This window comes from Microcaecilia unicolor, chromosome 4, assembly GCF_901765095.1.
Source record: "Microcaecilia unicolor chromosome 4, aMicUni1.1, whole genome shotgun sequence".
Taxonomy (NCBI): Eukaryota; Metazoa; Chordata; class Amphibia; order Gymnophiona; family Siphonopidae; genus Microcaecilia; species Microcaecilia unicolor.
Window position 1 is genome coordinate 244973275 of NC_044034.1, and position 22348 is coordinate 244995622.

General features: G+C 43.4%; 1 protein-coding gene across 1 annotated transcript in view; it reads left to right on the plus strand.

The window, feature by feature from the left end:
- The window catches only part of ABCC4 (ATP binding cassette subfamily C member 4), a 520751-nt gene that overhangs the window by 94508 nt on the left and 403895 nt on the right, over nt 1-22348 (plus strand). The window contains exons 7-9 of the mRNA XM_030201377.1: nt 5623-5748; nt 10966-11215; nt 20285-20392. Coding sequence (XP_030057237.1) covers nt 5623-5748; nt 10966-11215; nt 20285-20392 — 484 coding nt within the window. The remainder of the gene's footprint in view (nt 1-5622; nt 5749-10965; nt 11216-20284; nt 20393-22348) is intronic.

Here is a 22348-nt window from a genome sequence, read left to right on the forward strand (position 1 = left end):
GCGGAACCTTACATGACATAGCTGTAATTCGGGTTCCTCTTACCCACATGCATCACTTTGCACTTGTCAACATTGAACTTCATCTGCTACTTGGACGCCCAATCCCCCAGTCTCGTGAGGTCCTCCTGTAATCTTTCACACTCCTCCTGCGACTTGACGACCCTGAATAACTTTGTGTCATCTGCGAATTTAATTACCTCACTAGTTACTCCCATCTCTAGGTCATTTATAAATATGTTAAAAAGCAGCGGTCCCAGCACAAACCCCTGCGGGACCCCACTAACTACTCTTCTCCACTGAGAATACTGACCATTCAACCCTACTCTTTGCTTCCTATCTTTCAACCAGTTCTTAATCCATAGTAATACCCTACCTCCGATCCCATGACTCTCCAGTTTCCTCAGGAGTCCTTCTTGAGGCACTTTGTCAAACTCCTTTTGAAAATCCAGATACACAATATCCACCGGCTCCCCATTGTCCACATGTTCACCCCCTTATTTTCTCTTTAGCGCTGGGGCTAGCCCTTTTTCTTCATTCTTTTCATATGATGATCTTCTGTACCTGAAACTATCTTTACCGAAAATAAAGGGACGAAAACTATCGTCTTATCTTGGAGTGGCTTAGTGGTTAGGGTGGTGGACTTTGGTCCTGGGGAACTGAGGAACTGAGTTCAGTTCCTGGCACAGGCAGCTCCTTGTGACTCTGGGCAAGTCACTTAACCCTCCATTGCCCGCCGCATTGAGCCTGCCATGAGTGGGAAAGCGCGGGGGACAAATGTAATAAAAAAAAATTTATTTATAAATTAACTCTGTGTTCCTGTTAGGGTCTGGATTTCTGCACTGAGTAAAATCTAAACTGAAGAATAAAATATTTGTGTCAATCCCTCAACTGTATTTACTGTTCTGCTGTTTACTTATAGTCCCTAATTTAATCTATCCATCTTCTGTTGCACTGGATTCTTCAGAGAAATTCTTTTTCTCATTCAGCTTCCGCTGTCACCACATTCAATCTTCACTAATATTTAACCAGTAAGTAAATTAGAAATTTCACTTTCTTTACTTTAAATCAAATTCCTTCTAAATACCTGGTTCTTTTAAACAAACATTACATTTTCTTCAAAGAATCTATAAAGAAATCAGAAATCAATATCATCTTTAAATGAAATACATCCCTCTTTACTGAATTAGAATCCTGAAATACTTCTCAATATTTTATGAGAGGACTTCACTAATAAAATGTCAGTTCAGTTTTTTCCTCAACTGACAACCTTCATAGACTGCCTAACTCCTCAGAAATTACAGAATTATACTCGCTTTTTAAATTTAGAGAAGATTAATCTATATTAAATTCTCAAAACGTATTCAAAAATTTACTCCCAGCTTCTGAGAGAACAACCTTTTAAATTCAGGAAAGAAACAAATTTTCCCTACTAAACTCGTTCCTTAAACACCAAATTTAGGGGTCCTTTTATGAAGCTGCGTGTTTTTGACGCATGCCGAGGCCCCCTTTTACTGCAGCGGGTAAAAGGCAGGTCTTGTTTTTTTTTTTTTTTTCAAGTAAAAGCCATTCGGCAAGTGAAGCACTTACCACTCGACCATTTCTGGGGGAAGCATTTACCGCCACCTATTGAAGTGGCGGTAAGGTCTCCCGCGCTAACCTGGCGGTACACACCGATGCTACAAAAATTGAAATATTTTTGCAGCGCTGGAAATGGTGTGCGCTGGGGGAGGGAACTACCGCCAGGCTGTTGTGGTAGCCTGGCAGTACTTCCCTTTTAACGAGTGGTAAGCCTGCGTTCGGCTTATAGTCGCTTCGTAAAAGGGCCCCTTAGCTTGGTTCTTCTCTCTTTATAAATTTCAAATCTACTTTTGTTCAGATTTCTTCACATCAGTCACTCAGATAACCAACACATAACTTCTTTCTTCTTTCCTGTTCAACTGTCTTCTCCCCAGAGATTCTAAAATTCTCTTTAGAAAACAGGTTCCCTGGCTGCACAACTGCACAGAGTGTATGTATATGCAGTGTGTGTTTTCTAGCAAAAAAGGTGCCGATACTCAAATGCCAGGTCACCCTTCAGGGATGGGGTTATCACTGAGGGACCCACCCCACATTAGCCAGGACCCCTGCAACCAGTCACAGAATCTATGACATGGCAGAATTGGTGTGTAGAGCCTGAGCTCTTTCAGTAAAACTTGGGGACCATTAGTCAATTTTAGCAGACAATGAAAAAGGTGCCGGTACTCAGTACCCTCAAGTACCCCCTCAAAAAAAGCCCTGTGTGTGTGTGTGTGTATATATATATATATATATACCATAACCTGTTGCATATATTTTATGTTCCATATATGTTATCATGTATGTATGCACCTGAATGCAATACCATTTGTAATTTTGTTACCCGGAAATGGCAACCGCCATTACGTCAAATGTAAGCCACATTGAGCCTGGAAATTGGTGGGAAAATGTGGGATAGAAATGCTACAAATAAATAAATAAATCAATCAGAGCTCTCCTCTTAAAGGCACAAACCCTTCTGAACATTCCGTTTCTCTATTTAATTTAGAAATAGCCTTCAACCCCCTCATTTTTTGATAATTAAGCATATAAATCCAGTCAGAGCCATGCCCTAATCTGTATTATGTAAAAATCTGCATCTTTTCATACCCCAGGAACTCACAAATAGAACTCTCTCAAGTCACATTTTGTTGCATTCAAACAGAGCTCAAGTAACATCATAGCACATATCTATAAGCTCTCTGTACCGGAATTCTTTATTTGGAAAATTTTCAGACCTTTTTAAAACTATTTATTTTAGTTGGTAGGTGTCCTTGCAGGTCTCCCTAGACTGCACAGTGCATGCACACGGATTCGCGTTGTTTCAGGGCCATTTGTGGGCTTTTCTGGCCCCCCTCACTTTCCCAGCAGCCTTTGGGACTGTTTCAACTTAAAGTGCCATTCACATGTGATTGTTCAATCATGTCATGTCATGATTGCGGCAACATTTCAAAAACCCTAGAAAGTGTCAGAACAAGTGTTTCCCACTATATTTAAATAAAAACATTGCTGGTGTATTGTTTCCTGGGCTCCGGAATACCTCCAGAGCCATGAGGACTCTTAAAACAACTGCACATTCGCGCATGATATCAATGATGTCACTATGTAGTGCAGGCACTGCACATACTTGTGCAGCAATTTTTGAGGGCATACTAAGTCCCAGAACCACCAGGAGCTTTCCTAACGGCCCCAACTGGCTTCCTCTGGGGCGGTGCAGAAACTCATGGATCGCGACAGGAATGCAATCTCCCTGACGGACCCGCCGCCAACATGGGTCAACTCTCAAGAGGCTCCAGAACCCCCTCTGGCACTTCCCTTGCCAGGGAAAATAATTTATTCTTCAGGTTACATATAAAAAAGGATCAGCAGGAGCTGTGTTTCACTGCTGCTGTCTCACATGTTGCTCAACAGTGCCCCGTCCAACCCTTTTTTATACCCACCTACATTTACTGCTTTTACCACATCTTCCAACAGTAGATTCCAGAGCTTTATTATGGTTTGAGGTCAGTCCTGGAGAGATGACTATTCAGAAGTTAGAGCCCCTGTTTTAAGCTCTTGTAACTATTTAAACTTTACTTGATGCAATTAAAATGAATTATGTTTTTTGGTTTGTAGAATGTTTGATAATTTCCTGGTCAGTAGCACAAGCCTAGTAGCAAAATAGAAACATCCCTTCTTCAAGTGGTCTCCTGTAGATGAGGAATGATTTATTGACCTGGCAGATGCTCCTTTAGCAGTGGCCATGATGGGCAGATCTGTCATGCAAAGCCTCCTCATCTAATGATACTCCACAACAACCAGCACACTGAGAAGTAGGGGAAGGGAGTGATGTATGAAAACATGCCTGCCTTCTTCAGGCCTCTGAATTTTGGTACATGCCAGCATAGGGAGGATTGTTGCCACTTTTGGTATTCAAATTCTTTGAGTATTTGCATGAGAAAGAGCTACTCTTTGTACCTGAAAGAACCACAGGGTGGTGGACAAGACGCCAATTGTCCATTCCCTTCATGGTAACCAAAATTGAAGCTAACTGCCTACTTTTAAGGTTAGAAAAAAAAATTGTTGCTTACGATTGTGCTAACGGTTGTGTAAGACTTTTTACAGGCACTTTTCTTAGTTTGCAGGTTCTTATTTTAGCTGGTAGAACCATTTAAGGCAGTGTTGGAAATGGTTTATTTCTCCAGCTTATTCCTGAGCAAATGTTTGTCTTCTAAAGTGACCCCTTAAATCATGGCTAAAACATTAGCTTTTAAGGCACTTATTTTACACCCAGCCATTTTACTGACTGCTTTTCCTACATAGAATTTTTTAGAGGCCTACTTCCTGGCAGGTATACTGAGAAATTGGCTCTTCCTTGAGTAATTCCACTTATCTTACCTGGTTTAGTTCTTCTCAATCACGGTCTCACTATTGTAATTTCTCTTTCCTGTCTCTCTTGTGTAGACTATAAGCTTCAAGAAGCAGAGAATGTCTGTTATGGGTTTCTGTACAGCAGTGTTTATACCTGGGAGTGCTTTACAAATAATAGCAATAGCACATTCTTGGCGTATTCTCTGAATGAGAGTAGCGGTAGAGGGTGTATATCAGAGCAGCGGTAGAGGGTGTATATCTTGTTTCTACCGTGTGTTAGTGTGGCAAGGGGCAGCACCTACGTCCAGATATGGAAGCACATCTTGGAGTGTGGTTATACCTCAAAAGAGTGGGAAAGGATCTTGAAGAACCTGTTAAAAGTTTCGATTGCTAGCAACATGATTGAGAATGGATATATAATGCTTTAGCATGGTAATCTAACCCCAGACCGCTTACATCCTATATGTGCCTTTGTTTCAGTTGTGTGCTGGCGAGCATATGGAGAAAGGGGCAACTTCATCCATATTTGGTGGACTTGCCCTAAGTTCTGTCTTTTTTGGGACATGGCCTTTGGACTGATCATGGATATTATTAGGCTCCCCTTACTGAAATCAGTGGGTTAAGAGTTGCTAAAAATAAAGCCACTGGAGCTTCCGGGAGAACCTCTCAAACTGGTTATTAACATCCATCCTAGCTGGCAGGATAATCCTCGTGGCAGCATGGAAACAAACAACAATGCCTACTCGCAAGCAGCTTTAAGCTAAAGTGGACTTTGTCTATCCTATGTCCAAACTGACTGCTTTGCTTTGGAACAGCTTGAGGAGCTAATTTGGGACACTTATGTTAAATGGAAGTAGAGAGTCGGTGAGCATTGTTGAGTACATATAGATGTGCCATGACCCCAGACAGATATTCTTGCATCCTTCTTTGGGGAAGGGGAGGGGGATGAGTAATATCACATTATGAGCTTTTCTTAAGCATTACACCAAAGAGTGAGAGTATGACTATTTGACTATATGGATGTCAAGCTTTATTGTTTGTGTTATAAACTACTATCTAAATAAAAGTAAAACTAAAACCCAACAACAAATAGCAGCAATAAAAAGTCTGCTTTAATATGAATGAATACTCTTTTGAAAGGTGTATTATAGTACCCAATACTAATGTAAGTCCCAATTTCTTCTTTGATTGAAATAAAAAAAAATAATAATGCTATAGGAGCAAGACTGCAGCCCTCACAGACTCCAGGATTAGAACCATGAATGAAGTGATAGCCGGAATACGAATAATAAAGATGTATGCCTGGGAGACGTCATTTTCAGAACTTGTTTCTACTTTAAGAAGGTAATTGTGATGCTTAGTTTTTTTTTTTTTGTCTCAGCTTTCTAATTTTGCTAGTTGACCTAAAATTGCACTAAAATAATTTTAAAACACTTGTCCCTTTTTAAAAATATAAACTAAACACAGCCTTTAGTTTAGACACACATGTACTTAGGGAGAGCTCCTGCCACAGGTAGAACATATGGGAACACTTTCATTCTCTTTCAGGAACCATGGAAACAGTGTATGCAGCACAGCTGTTTAAAATAGTCAACAAATAAGAGGTGTGAAATCATTAAAATGCTTCTAATGAGCTGTTATTTGATCCAAAATGTTTTAGGCTAAGCTTAATAAGGACTTTGGGTTGTACCCTTTTTGGGCCTAAGTGAAGGTTGTGGTTTTCCACCACCTCAGCCTCCTTTTTTGTACCTTACCACTTGTTGACTGAGGCCAGATTGCACTAAAGTCGTCGTTAGAGCCGTTCCCTACCGAACTCCATAGCAAATCGGTAGGGAACAGCAGTGCATCAAGGAAAGGGAATTCAAATGAGCTACTCGTTGTAGCTCACTTGCATTCTCTATCCCAACGTTAAACAGTCGGCCATTCGGCCGGTAGAGCATGCGCAGAGCAGCAAAGCGTTACACTGTCTGCTCTGTGCAAGTGCTCGCCAGGAGCGTCCTTTATGGACGTTGTCTGTAGGAGGCCTGAGGCTCAGGCAACTTTCTGAAGTATATGTCCCATACGAACACCGCAGCCTCTACTGACGCAAATGAATTTTTAAGAGCCAAAAACTATTTGGTTTGGGTGAACGGAGATGTGAAGTTACCGCTGACAAGCGGGTCTGAGATGAGGGCGGTTCAAGTACCGAGACCCGCGGCAGCACAACCTTCCCCAAGCTCACTCCCCCTTAATTACTATCCCCACCGGGGCAAGCGTCGTTACTCTCCCACTTCCCCGGACACCGAGGCGATGGCGCCGAAGGGGTGGCCTCTATACATCGACCCATCCTCCAGCAGCAACGAGGCCATTGCCCATTGGTCTGCCGGCCTGCCCATTGGTCTGCCGGACTGCCCTGTATGGTATGCATGTGAAAGATGTGTAGACCAGTGGAGGAGCCATCCGGGCCGGCGAACTGATGGAAGAAGGCAGGCTAAAGCCAACCTGAGCAACTGCAAGAAAGAAGCTGCGTACCTACAGTATGATTGGTTCTGAGAACAGCATATCATTTAGTTATGCCAGCCCCCTCCCCATGCCCCCCTCCCCTCAGGTTTGGAAAAGTACAATTCGTTCAGGTCTTCGTCTCATCTGTCTCCTTAACAAAGCTTTTCACTGCGTTTATGGACGTTCTTCATATATTATTAAAAAAAAAATCACCGGCTCCGATGCTGAAGGCTCTTTTTTTGGACCCCGGAATAATAAAAACTTCTTTTTTGGCCATCTTTCACTCAGCTGAGAGACCCGGAAATCTCTGAGCCAATCACAACGCGTTTCCAGCCACATCAGAGCCTAGTAGGCCGATGATCAGAAGCAAATGCGGGCGCTAGAGGCTATTAGCGCCATACTAGTGCCTGCATTTGCTTCTGTCCCATGATCAGTGCCTCCCGAGTACGTGAAACAATGCGCTTGTGGGCTTTGACTGCAAGTAGCATGCAAATGCATGCTAAACAGGTAATTATTCCTCCTCAATGTTTTGTGAGTAGCATGCCAAACATTGGTGCTGCTTCCGCAGAAAACCCTATGCCAACTCAGAGCTGGCATTAGGGTTTGTGGAGCATTGGGCAGGAATGAGGAGCCCTGTCCAGTATGCATTTGCATGCTTGCAGGTCCACCAAACCCCCTCCCCTCCCTAGACACGGGGGGGGGGGGGGCATGGGGCTGGAGGTCCAGCAGTCTTCCAGCCTCCTGACCCCTCCCCAGTGCGAGGGCATGGGGGGGCTGGAGGTCCGATGGATTTCCAGCCCCCTAGCCCCTGCGCCAGCAAAAAGAAGTCCCTGGTGGCCAGTGGCCAATCCTACCCCCACCCACCACCCGCCCTGGTGGTCTAGTGGCCCCCAACTCCTCCCACATACATTAAATGGCGGAGGAGGGAGTAGCTCTCCCTTCTCAGAGTGCCGCCTCCAAAATGGCGGAGACCTGTTTTGCCCTGCCCTGTGCATCCTGGGATGCACTGAGCTAGGCTTCTGTACCATATATGGGGGTAGAGTTGGCCACAGGGCCACCAGGGATTTCTTTTTGCTGTCGGGGGGGGGGGGGGAGGGCTGGAAATCCACAGGTCCTCCAGCCCCTTGTGTCAGGGGCCTCAGTGATTGGGAGGTCTCGGGGTTCCTCAGAACTCCATCTCCTTCGTTTGACAGGTTTGGGCTTTTGACAGCTCATGCATGATCCTCCTGCATTTCACCCCTATGATCAAAACTAATAGCAAGCCTAAATTTACATGCTATTAGCTCTGATCATAGCGGCGTTATAGCCCCGGGCTGTTCCAGCGCTATTTTTTGAGCGCTGTTTGGAACAATGCGAGGCTTCTGATCATTGGCATATGAAACAAAGCAGGGAAGCTGACAGAAAAAAAAACTCCTGCATGTAGCTAATCACAGCTGAGGCACGTGAACTCCTGCTTGGCCCTGCACTTACCCTGCAGCACTTGACAGCTACCGCAGACAACCGAAGGCAGTTAGAAAAAAACGCCTGTGTGTAGCTGGTCGTGGCCAAGACATGCCGACTTTTACGTGGCCCCATACTTACCCTGAAGCCAGCAGCTTTAACAGCACCTGACAGCAGACCTCAAAACTGTGACAAATCAGTGAGCCTGATGTCAAAGATAGAGCCACCACATGCCAACACCACTGGCTGACAGAATTGGATAGCCATGAAGTAAAGGCCACAAGACCAGCTCATTTCAAAATGAAAGGTAAGGAGCCACAATTAAAGTGAATTATTAGAAAATACTATGCAAACTACCCCACAGCAAATCACTTCAGATACTCTGTTAACACACCTACTGTACCCACTCACCCACCTGATCAGCTCACCAATAAACAGCAATCAAGGAGCAACCTGCCAAATTCCTGACAGCCATCTCAGGCTTTCTAACACCCAATCACTAAACTGCAGCTCCCAACCAGTCCTAAAAGCACCCCAATAGCCTCCCATTCTGGTGTTCGTATTACTATCTGCTAAGACCTATGTCCCCTAAGCTTTTTCAATCTCCACTCCTGTTTCCCCCCCCCCCCCCCATTTACATATTCCAAATTTTTGCAAGGATACAGCCAATTTTATCTGCCCTTCAGTTTTAAAACTGAGGGCAGATTGTAGTTCGATACCTCCAAGAATATATACACAAAGTCTAATCAGAATTAAAAATGGTTGGATGGACTGACTCAGTGATTATCAGGAACCTTTTCTTTGTGTACTGGCACTAGCAAGTGCAGTTACTGATGTAAATAACATCTTAAGGGGTCCTTTTACTAAGACATGCTGACGATTAGCATGCACGAAATGCTAAAAAAAAACCCATAGGTACAAAATGGGCTTCTTAGCATTTAGCGTGCACTAATTGTTAGCGCGCTAAATCTGTTAGCACACCTTAGTAAAAGGACCCCCTAAATGATTTGTGAAGTTGTTTGTTTTTGCTTTCTCGTTGGTATATTCACCAAATATAAGAGCGACAAGTTTCAGGTTTGGTCAGCATGAATTTGTTCAGTATTGATATATTTGCGGCAACTGTGTGCACATCCATGTACTGTACTTAAAGGACATGCTTTTAAAAGTAGGCAAATAAGTTGGATTTATATGTCACATATCAAATGGGATCCCAACTTTTCAATTTAATACTTCAGATACATTTGTGCAACCATCTTTGAGGGCAAAAACTTTGGCAACAATATTTGCACTTAATCATCCAGAAGAAAGAAGAGATGGGGCATCATGGAGTTCTTGTCGCCCAGTGTTATCTGGTGGGCTGAAGCATAGATGGAGAAATTGAATCATTTGGGGTTGCATAGCCATCATGAGAGCATTATCCCCCTAATTCTATAAAAGTTGCCAAAAATTGCTTGTGCAGATTTGCATGTGCAATTTAATTGAATAACAAGCTAATTAGCTCCAGTAATTGGCTTTTTAACAAGCAGTTATTGGCACTAATTAGGTTTAATTGGAACTTATGTGCGTAAATTTAGGCGCAGGATCTGTTCCTAAATTTTACACATGAGTTAAAAAAAAAATAATGGATGGGGCAAGGAATTGGGAGGGTCATGGGCAGAACGGGGGCGTTCCTGACATTTACATGCGTTGTTACAGAATAAGAGGCGCATACATTTGCACCAAGTTTTTATTTGGTGCAAATGGCCATGCCTAAAGTTGGGCGTGTTTCCCCGGCATAAGCACGGCTTATAGCGCCGATTTATTTCAGTACCATATATAGAACTTAGTCCTGTATGCACTATTAGGGATGTAGATTTATTAGTGTGCATTTGGTTCATTACTACTCTTTAAAAGAAATGTAGCATATGCTAAATCTATGTAGCACACTTTAACAAGTTTTTATTAAAACCAGGGGCGTAGCCAGTTCTCGAGGTGGGAGGGGGCCAGAGTCTGAGGTGGGGGGGGCGGACATTTTGGTCTGCCGCCATGCTGCCGCCCCCCCCACTGCCCTGCCGCTCCCCACAGCCCTGCCGCCGCAAATACTTTGGCTAACGGGAGTCTCCCAACCCCCGCTAACTGAAGCTTTGTCCAGCACCGGTCTCCGGCGCAGCCGCATTGCCTGTACTACTCTTTTCCCCTCACGTCTTGCATGCTTAGTTTCACTAAAAGGAGCGTGCTGGACGTGAAGGGAAGATAGAGCAGGGCAGGCAACACGGCAGCGCTGGACGAAGGCTTCAGTCGGCGGGGGTTTGGAACCCCCACCAGCAAAACCAGAGACCCAGAGAAAATTTTGGGGGCCCAGGCCCCCGTGGACCCACATAGCTATGCCACTGATTAAAACAAATGTGTGAAATGAACTGAAAAGCAGGTTTAAAATTGGATAAAAAAGCCTAAATGAACTGAGGTTTACCAAAAATATTTGCCATTTGCAAATTCCTATAAACTGGAGGGTCTGGGTCTTCCAGAGAATATTTCAAACACAAGACCTTACCTTGAAAGTCTTAATCATGATAAAGAGCTATAGAAAGATACTACAAATCAGTATAGACCATCCTCTTATATATAAGTAACTCGATCATATGTAAACTTTGTGTGTTGTAGGAAGGAGATCTCCATGATTATGAGAAGCTCTTACCTGCGGGCAATGAACATGGCATCTTTCTTTGTTGCAAGCAAAATTATTGTGTTTGTGACCTTCATGATGTATGTTCTACTTGGCAATGTTATCACTGCAAGTCGGGTCTTTGTTGCAGTCTCCTTGTATGGTGCCGTGAGAATTAGTGTCACTCTCTTCTTCCCAGCAGCTGTTGAGACGGCATCTGAGGCTATGATCAGTATACGTAGAATCAAGGTAGGTGAGAAAAATACTGAAAAATTGTAAAATCTGTTATTTGTATAATGCAGTGCCTTTTCCTTGTAATGTTTTGCTTTTACAGTGCCTATAAAACTCCAATGAAGACTTTGGATGATTAGGGCACAGTTTTGAAAATGCAGTCTTATGTTCCTGGAATTTTTTGCATATATGTTACAGGATACTGGCACGGTTTTTAGTGAAGTTTTTGGATGAAGTTATTTACGGATATGTATGTGTGTGTGTGTTTTTGTTCTAGTTCTAATATATTTTATTGCTTTTGAATTTCAAATACATTAACAGATATTTAAAAAAAACAAACCCAGAACAAATACAGCATTGCCATTGTAAACAGTCCATCTAGTTACACCAAAGTTGGAGCGTTTTGAACATAATTATCAAGACCAACCCAATGAAATGACAGGGATACAACTTCAAAATATTTATCTTGTGGGGTCTGCTTATATCTCCTATATAGGCATTTAGGGCTAGACAGGGATGGATTGAGAGCGGTCAGGGCCCCCCACCCAGCAGCTGCCCGACATCCCTTACCGCTGTGCTGCTGCCTCCCTACCGCCGCAGCCGACGCCCCGCTGCCCTGGTCCTACCTGAAGGGCCCTAGTGGTCTCTGCTGGGGGGTGGAGGAGCATGTTCTTTTTTGCCTGCTGTGCTGCCGCTATTCCCCTGCCTGCTGGCGCTGCTGTGCTTTCAAAATGGCAGCCGAAATTTTCCGCGGTAGTCTTGTGGGTCTTGACAGTCTCGCTTGACTTCTGCAGGAATCTCGGCCACCATTTTTAAAGTACGGTGTTGTTGGGCAGGAGAAATAGCAGCAGCACAATGGGCAGGAATGAACATGTTCCCCACCCCCCCTCCACAGAGGCCACTAGTGGGCTCATTTTCGAAAGAGAAGGACACCCATCTTTCGACATAAATTGGAAGATAGACGTCCTTCTCCCAGGGTCGTCCAAATAGGTATAATCGAAAGCCAATTTTGGACGTCCCCAACTGCTTTCCGTCGCAGGGACGGCCAAAGTTCAAGGGAGCGTGTCAGAAGTGTAGCGAAGGCGGGACTGGGCGTATCTAACACTCGGACGTCCTTGACCCATAATCGAAAAAAAGAAGGATGTCCCTGACGAACACTTGGACGTTTTCACCTGGTCGTGTTTTTCTTACGACCAAGGCTCAAAAAGGTGCCCGAAATGGCCAGATGACCACAGGAGGGAATCGGGGATGACCTCCCGTTACTCCCCCAGTGGTCACTAACCCCCTCCCACCCTCAAAAATATCTTTAAAATTATAGATTGCCAGCCTCTATGCCAGCCTCAGAGGTAATACTCAGGTCCATGACAGCAGTATGCAGGTCCCTTGAGCAGTTTTAGTGGGTGCAGTGTACTTCAGGCAGGCGGACCCAGGCCCATACCCTCACCCTACCTGTTACATTTGAAAATGCCCCTCTAGATCATCAGTGGTGCATCTTTAAAGGTAGGACCGGGGAGGGCTGTAGTGTGTAGCGAGCATCCAGGCAGAGCCTCTGGGCCCCCGGGCACTGCCCGGTTGCCCGAATGGTCAGTCCACCCCTGGGGCTAGATTCAGTAAATGGTGCTCAAATATCAGTGCAAAAAAAAATCTGTGCTCAGTCCTGTTCTATAATGGGCACTTAAAGATGACCACCCATTATAGACTAACATTGAGAACCAATTTGGTGGCCAAATTTGGCACCAGGACTTAACGCCTCTTCAAACCTGTTGTAATTACTGATGCCCAATTTGGGCGCACATCCCTGGTATTATGTAGCACTGCGCGCAAATTTTAGGAATGCCCCTGACCTACTCATGCATCTCCTATGGCCATATCCCCCTTTGGATTGCACACTATAGGATTTGGGCGCACATTATAGAATAGCGCATAGGTGCCCAGTTCCAAATTGGTGCCAATTAGTGCCCAATTATTGGCACTATTTGGCTCTTTAGCCAATTTATTTGGGTGCACATCTTGGATCGGTGCCCTACTTTGGGCGCCATATATAGAATCTGGTGGATTGTGTTCCACCAAAGATTAAAAGTCAAAATTGTATGATCTTTTCCAGTTATTAATTACATTTAATGCTACTGTAAGGAGAAAATCAATTTGTGCTCATCTGAAGCAGAAATGTGATCTTCCAGCACCAAGGATTTTCATATTAAAAGGAAAACCCACAACTCAAGTACACAACCAACAAAAAGGGAAAAAAGGATACAGCAAAACCAGATACCAAGAAGATAGACAAATAATAAAAATTAACACATCTTCATCCCCTAACGAAGCCTACCAAACAATAAATTACTAAATATCACACCGGTTACTTCCAACAGCACAGACATCCCACCAGCAGACAATCTCGCGAAACATTTCAAAGAGAAAATTGTAAAGTTATGACTCACGATACCAGTCAATTCCATGGACCACGCAACACTCCTTGATTGCCTAGACCCAATCCCAGGGGAATATCCAGCTGATCGGACATGGAATCACTTCGACACACTCTCGGTGGATAGCATCTCCCAACCGCTTGAAAGGTACACTAAGTCTCACTGCAAACTAGACATATGCCCTAATAACTTCATAAATTCCGCTCCTTCCCAATTCAAAACAGACCTCACAAGCCATCTGAACTATATGTTACAAAATGGACTCTTCCCAAAAAACAAAGGAAATATCTTACTTACTCCCTTACCCAAAGACACAAAGAAAAGCATGAGTGACGTAACCAACTATCGCCTAGTAGCATCTATCCCGCTGATAACCAAACTAATGGAAGGTATAGTGACCAAGCAACTCAGCAACTACTTAAATAAATTTTCTATACTGCACGAATCGCAATCAGGATTTCGGTCCAACCACAGTACTGAAACAGTACTACTCTCCTGAATAAATTCAAACAAACAATCGCAACTGGTAACAACATACTTCTCTTACAATTTGTCATGTCAAGTGCTTTCAGCATGGTTAACCATGGAATATTACTACACATCCTTGAATACTTCGGAATTGGAGGTAACGTCCTCAACTGGTTCAAAGGCTTCCTGACCACAAGATCATACCAAGTAACAGTTAGCTCAACTACATCAACCCCATGGATGTGGAGTCCTTCAAGGATCTCCCCTCTCGCTAACCCTCTTCAATCTAATGATGACACCATTAGCCAAGTTACTATCCAATCAGAACCTTAATCCATACATATATGCAGATGACGTCATAATTTACATCCCGTTCAAATATGATATAAAAGAAATCACTAACGACATCACATTCCTAATCATGAACTCCTGGGCAGATGCATTTCAGCTGAAACTTAATACAGAAAAAACACAATGCCTCATACTTACTTCACAATATAATACAAACAAATTCACCACTATAACCACACCAAACTTTTCCCTTCCCATTGCAGAAACTTTGAAAATTCTTGGAGTTACTATTGATCGCAATCTCACACTGGAAAATCAAGTGAAGAATACAACCAAGAAGATGTTCCAGTCAATGTGGAATCGTAAAAGAGTAAAACCTTTCTTCCCAAGGGCCATTTTCCGTAACCTGGTGCAGTCACTGGTGCTGAGCCACCTAGACTACTGCAATGCACTTTATGTTGGCTGTAAAGAGTATATACTCAAAAAAACTTCAAACAGCCCAGAACACAGCAGCCAGACTCATATTTGGAAAAACAAAATACGAAAGTGCGAAACCCCTAAGAGAAAAACGACACTGGCTCCCAATGAAAGAACGAATCGCGTTCAAGGTCTGCACTCTAGTTCATAAAATCATTCACGGAGAGGTCCTGAACTACATGATAGACCTTGTTGACTTACCACCCAGGAATGCTAAAAGATCGGCCCGCACATTCCTTAATCTACACTTTCCTAGCTGCAAAGGACTAAAATACAGACTAACACACGCGTCCAGCTTTTCATACATGTGCACGCAACTGTGGAATGTATTACCACTTAGCTTAAAAACAAATTAAGAAGCATTCAATTTCCGTAAATCTCTGAAGACCGATCTATTCAATTTCCGTAAATCTCTGAAGACCTATCTATTCAACAAGGCATACCACAAAGAGTAGTTAACTTAATGACAACACAATACCACTTCAATTACACTCCTAAAACTCTCTCGCTATATCCTATGCCTAACTCTATGCTGTTTTACAAGTACTCCATGCAACTCTAATGTATTACTTACTCAAGAATGGAGAATGCCATAATGGAATTTATAAGCTAAATCTATATTGTCATCCATGTAATACCAATTGTTTGTCTACTATTGTAAGCCACATTGAGCCTGCAAATAGGTGGGAAAATGTGAGATACAAATACAATAAATAAATATGAAAAGTTGAAATGAAATCTGTGGTTTTATCGTAAAAATATTTGTAATGCAAATTCAAATCTGATCACCAGAAATCTGTAAATTAGTATAAAAGTGTAACAGATGGGTTAAAGAGTTTAGGTCTGACAAGACCAACAAGTAGCAGTACTTGCAAAAAGACATTTCACTGCCTTGACAGTGGTCCACAATGCCCTGTGGATCATAAAATAAAGTGATTGATTGAATTATGGGTCCTGATTGAGAAACTCTGATTCCTTTAGATCAAAAGGATTCACAATTTTTAGGTGATGAACAGCCTGATGTTTTGGCCTCCCAGGTTTTCCTTAGGCCGGAATATCTGTTCCAAATAGCTGTACTTCAAAATTTGTAACAGCTGAATGTACAATTATATTCAACAGTTACTCCCATCAGGACCCAAAGCTTTGTATAAGTGACATCAACACTGCTTTAATTTCCTCTTTTGTAATGTCTACTACTACTACTACTACTATTTAGCATTTCTATAGCGCTACAAGGCGTACGCAGCGCTGCACAAACATAGAAGAAGGACAGTCCCTGCTCAAAGAGCTTACAATCTAATAGACAAAAAAAAAAAAAAAAATAAAGTAAGCAGATCAAATCAATTAATGTGAACGGGAAGGAAGAGAGGAGGGTAGGTGGAGGCGAGTGGTTACAAGTGGTTATGAGTCAAAAGCAATGTTAAAGAGGTGGGCTTTCAGTCTAGATTTAAAGGTGGCCAAGGATGGGGCAAGACGTAGGGGCTCAGGAAGTTTATTCCAGGCGTAGGGTGCAGCGAGACAGAAGGCGCGAAGTCTGGAGTTGGCAGTAGTGGAGAAGGGAACAGATAAGAAGGATTTATCCATGGAGCGGAGTACACGGGAAGGGGTGTGGAGAGATACTGGGGAGCAGCAGAGTGAGTACATTTATAGGTTAGTAGAAGAAGTTTGAACAGGATGCGAAAACGGATAGGGAGCCAGTGAAGGGTCTTGAGGAGAGGGGTAGTATGAGTAAAGCGACCCTGGCGGATGATGAGATGGGCAGCAGAGTTTTGAACCGACTGGAGAGGGGAGAGGTGACTAAGTGGGAGGCCAGCAAGAAGCAGATTGCAGTAGTCTAAACGAGAGGTGACAAGGGTGTGGATGAGGGTTTTGGTAGAGTGCTCGGAAAGAAAGAGGCGGATTTTACGGATGTTGTAAAGAAAGAAACGACAGGTCTTGGCAATCTGCTGGATATGAGCAGAGAAGGAGAGAGAAGAGTCAAAGATGACCCCAAGGTTTCGAGCTGAGGAGACAGGGAGAATGAGAGAGCCATCAACAGAAATAGAAAACGGGGGGAGCGGGGAGGTGGGTTTGGGGGGGAAAATGAGAAGCTCGGTTTTGGTCATATTTAATTTCAGGTGGCGTTGAGACATCCAGATAGCAATGTCAGACAAGCACGCTGAAACTTTGGTTTGGATGCAAGGTGAGATATCAGGGGTAGAAAGGTAGATTTGGGAGTCATCAGCATAGAGATGGTAGGAAAAGCCATGGGATGAGATCAATGAACCAAGGGAAGAAGTGTAGATAGAAAAGAGGAGGCACTTATCACTCAATTTTGGATTGTCTAGAGATGTCAAAAACTCTTCTATTTTGGAGCTGGGATGGGGTTACTTCTGAATTTAATTATAAAACAAATACAATTGAGCAAGAATATCTTTCATATCCATTACCTTCTTGCCCTCAAAAGAAGTAAATTATTGACTCATTGTTGTCAAAGAATGTAGTAAAAGCAGTTAGTTTAACAGGGTTTAGAAAAGGTTTGGATACCTTCCTAAAAGAAAAGTCAATAAGCCATTATTTTAATGGACTTGGGGGAAATCCACTGCTTATTTCTAGGATAAGCAGCATAAAATGTGTTGTACTGTTTTGGGATCTTGCCAGGTACTTGTAACCTGGATTGGCCACTGTTGGAAACAGGATGCTGGGCTTGATGGACCTTTGGTGTGTCCCAGTATGGCAATACTTATGTAATTATGTGCTTCAACACTCTTCATTCCCTCTGTCTAGTCCTGTTGGCTTGCTGACATATTATGAAGTATGGAGTGCTTTATCTTAATTTTTCAGACTATAAACCCCTGGATTCTATATATGGCGCCTAGGTTTACACGCCCAAATTTGAGCATGTTCCTGAAATGCACGTGCAAATTGATTGACTAACAAGCTCAGAACCATCAATAATTGGGTGCTAACAATCAATTATTGAAGTTTAATTGGCACCCATTAGAATTTGCATGCAATCTGGCTGCGTTTTTATTCTATAAGGCAGTGTGCATAACTATATCGTGTAACTCAAATGGGGGTATGGCCATGGGAGGAGCATTCAAAAAAATTGTGACCATACTTAAATTATAAAATACCGGGTCAATGCGCCCAACTTGGACGTCAGCATTTGCACCAGGTTTCACAAATATTAGTATGGCTCTTAAAGTTTGTCTGCGGGAATCAGTACTAAGCACAATTATAAAAAGAGTGTGCACCCTTTATAGAATCACTCGTAGTGCCGATCTATTCTGGTGCCCATTTTTGAGCACAATTTTTATAGATGCACAATTTGGGCAGGATTCTATCTATTAGGTGTGTAGTAAAGGGGCTCATTTTCAAAGCACTTAGGGCCCCTTTTAAAAAGGCACGTTAAAATTTAGCATGCACTAAACACCAAGACGGCCATTATATTCCTATGGACATTTTTACTGCGTGCTAAAAACGCTAGCGTGCTTAGACCCCACAAAGTACCATAGGTTACTTTCCAGCTTATTTTCAAAAGAGATCACTGGCCATCTTCCTGAAGCCGTCCAAATCAGTATAATGGAAAGCTGATTTTGGCTGGCGCCAACTGCTTTCCGTCACGAAGCCGGCCAAACTTCAAGGGGGCGTTTCAGTAGGGTAGTGAAGGCGGGCTGGAGCGGGATGGGGGCGTGGTTATGAGATGGCCGGCTTCGGCCGATAATGGAAAAAAGATGGCCGGCTTTGACGAGCATTTCTCCGGCTTCACTTGGTCCATTTATTTTTAGGACCAAGCGTCAAAAAAGTGGCCCAATTGACCAGATAACCACCGGAGGGAATCGGGGATCACCTCCCCTTACTCCTCCAGTGGTCACCAGCCCCCTCCCACCCCCAAAAAAATTAAAATTATTTTTTGCCAGCCTCAAATGTCATACCCAGCTCCCTGACAGCAGTATGCAGGTCCCTGGAGCAGTATGTAGTGGGTGCAGTGCACTTCAGGCAGGCGGACCCAGGCCCATCCCCCCCTGCCTGTTACACTTGTGGTGGTAAATGTTGAGACCTCCAAAACCCACTGTACCCACATGTAGGTGCCCCCCTTTAGCCCTTAGGGCTATGGTAGTGGTGGGGATTGGGTTTTTTTTTTGGGGGGGGGGGGGGTTTGGGGGGCTCAGGACCCAAGGGAAGGGAGGTATGCACCTGGGAACAATTTTTGAAGTCCACTGCAGTGCCCCCTAGGGTGCCCAGTTGGTGTCCTGGCATGTCAAGGGGGCCAGTGCACTACAAATGCTGGCTCCTCCCACGACCAAATGCCTTGCATTTGGCTGGGTTTGAGATCGCCGGCATTAGTTTCCATTATCGCTGGAAACCGATGCCGGCCATTTCTAAAGGCAGCCCAAATGCTGACATTTGGCTGGCTCCAACCATATTATCGAAACAAAAGATAGCCGGTTATCTTTTTCGATAATACATAGTAACATAGTAGATGACGGCAGAAAAAGACCTGCGCGGTCCATCCAGTCTGCCCAACAAGATAAACTCACATGTGCTACTTTTTGTGTATACCTTACCTTGATTTGTACCTGTCCTTTTCCGGGCACAGACCGTTTAAGTCTGTCCAGCACTATCCCCGCCTCCCAACCACCAGCCCCGCCTCCCACCTCCGGTTCTGGCACAGACCGTATAAGTCTGCCCAGCACTATCCCCGCCTCCCGCCACCGGCTTTGCCACCCAATCTCGTCTAAGCTCCTTAGGATCCATTCCTTCTGAGCAGGATTCCTTTATGTTTATCCCACGCATGTTTGAATTCCGTTACCGTTTTCGTTTCCAACACCTTCCGTGGGAGGGCATTCCAAGCATCCACTACTCTCTCCGTGAAAAAATACTTCTTGACATTTTTCTTGAGTCTGCCCCCCTTCAATCTCATTTCATGTCCTCTCGTTCTACTGCCTTCGCATCTCCGGAAAAGGTTCGGCCACTGCTTTATGACGCCGGCTATATAGATGGCCAGCCATCTATTTGGCCAGCGCCGTTCGATTATGCCCCTCCACGGTACTTTGTATGTCTAAATGCTTTGAAAATGAGACCCTTAGAGGCTCATTTTCAAAGCACTTAGCCTCCCAAAGTTCCATAGAAACCTATGGAACTTAGCCTCCCAAAGTGCTTTGAAAATATGCCTCTAAGTGTGGTTCCTTTTATAAAATCTTATTTCCTTTTTAAAACTTGTTTGAGGCTTCACTACATAAAGACTGGCCTCTTGCCTGTGCTCAGTAGCCTTGCAGGCAAAAACATGTGATCTGTTATTCCCATGGATACTCTGGAATGCTACGTTCTGCTTAAGATTTGGCTCACTAGAGGGTTCCTTCATTAACACAGAGAGCATCCTTTTTATTTTGTCTTTTAATAGTTTGGGTTGAGCCTGTGAATACCTTTCTTTTCTGATTAGAACTTCTTAATACTGGATGAGATTTCAAAGCCAAGTCTACAGCTGAAGGATGAGAAGGACGATGACCACCTGGTTCACGTGCAGGACATAACATGTTATTGGGACAAGGTAAGTGAGATGGAAACAGTAAAACAAGATGACATGCTCTTTACTCGTGCATTGTATTCAGGATTTATAAACCACCATAAGAAAACGTTGACTGGATTGGCACAGCAGTGCTTGGGATATGGGTAAGCAACATTGGTTATTGAAAGCAACAAATGGGCCAAGTTTTCAGGATATCTATTTATTTATTTATTAGGATTTATTAGCTGCTTTTATGAAGAGATTCTTTCAAGGCAGTGTACAGCAGTTACAGTGTAACATAAAACTTACAATTTTGTTAACAGCATAACAATAGTAAAATAACCACGAATAAACATAAATACAATAAATGAAGTAATCTTGAAAACTAATAGAACTACCGTGAAACAGTATCAAAAATATGCACATTTAATAGCACTGGAATTCAAATACCAGAGATATAATGCAATGCTACACCTAACAAGCATGCATTAGAACATTCAAGTAATATAGATATGATGCTAAAGATTTTCTACAATATGATTTATCATATAGCTGACGGACCAAGAGCAGATATATGTTGGGAACAAGATGCGTGGTGCAGAGTTACAGAGTCAGTTGGGATAATTTGATGGTTTGCTAAACTCAAGGCAAGTTCTTTGTGTAGTTAAGCAAGAGATAAGGAACTGATGTAAGTTACAGTGTGTGTAGCAAGCTAGTCCAGGTGCAGAATGAGTGTATAGTCAGGCACCCTTGGGAGAAGAGCCAGGTTTTCACCTGTTTCCTGAAGTAGAGGTAGTCTCAAGTTTATACGTAGCCCCTCTGGGAGTAAATTCCAGAGCGTGGTGACTACTTCTGAGAAGGCTCACTAGCGGGTATCACATCGCTCAATTTCTTTTGACAAGGGTACAGCTGTTCAGTACATGGTTACACGATATATTTGCGTAAATTTTGCTAAAAACCTAATTACCATGGACCCGATATCCAGCTGGCAGCAATCATCATTTTGCTGACCGTCGCTGGCATTAAACCCGGAAATTCAGTGCTGGACCATTTCCAGGTTTCCAGAGCCAGCTAACACATAGCCAGTTAAGTGTGATATTCAGCTACCTGTGCACAGTTTGGCATCTTCCTGGCCCTGCCTATGGTTCCGTAAAGCTCTCTCAGTTCTCTCCATCCCTCCCCCCTGTACCTTAAAATCTCTGGCAGCGATACTCATACGCTGCTTGCGGCCTGTACTAGGGCTTTCCCTCTGACTCTTTTTATAACAATGAAAAAAGGAAACAAAAACTAGAAAAATAGCACATATTATGGAATAAAGAGATTAACCAACCAATTATCGTAAAACAGCATCATTTCCCTCACCCACTCTCCTCTCTCCACCCCTTCTCCCCTTTCTTCCCAAAGTAGGACATTGGCGGGTAGACAGTAGTCTACAAATCAAACCATACAGCAAAAAGGGAAGACTTACTGTCCAATTAGTTAGACATGGCTGCTTCCCTCCAGGCTTCATTGCTACTCCAAATTTTATCCAAATCTTATATTCTCTCATTTTTCATTGCTGTTCTTGTATTCTCTCATTTTTCATTGCTGTAAGTTTATCCATATGATAGATATAGTGAAGCTTGGCCAGAAAGATGTCCTATTCTTGTCCGTTGCTCTGCTTCCATTGAGTTGTTATTGTTAATCTAGCCGCTATAGCTGCTATGTGGAGAAAGAGTAGCTACCGTTTAGTAAAGCTCAAAGGTAGTTCCATTCATCAGTTTTAAGTGATACCTTTTAAGCACTGGGCAACCCATCCAGAGACACTCATCCAAAATTGCTGTACTTTGGAGCAAGACCACCACATGTGCTGTCCCCTCAATGGCACATCCTTCCAACAATAGCCAGTACCATTTTCTCCTAGAGAGCTAGCTAAGGAGCCCTTAAGTAGAGTTTTATATATCAGTTTCCAATCAAATTGTTTCCCTACCATCTCCAGATCTTCCAGCCAGGGACCCA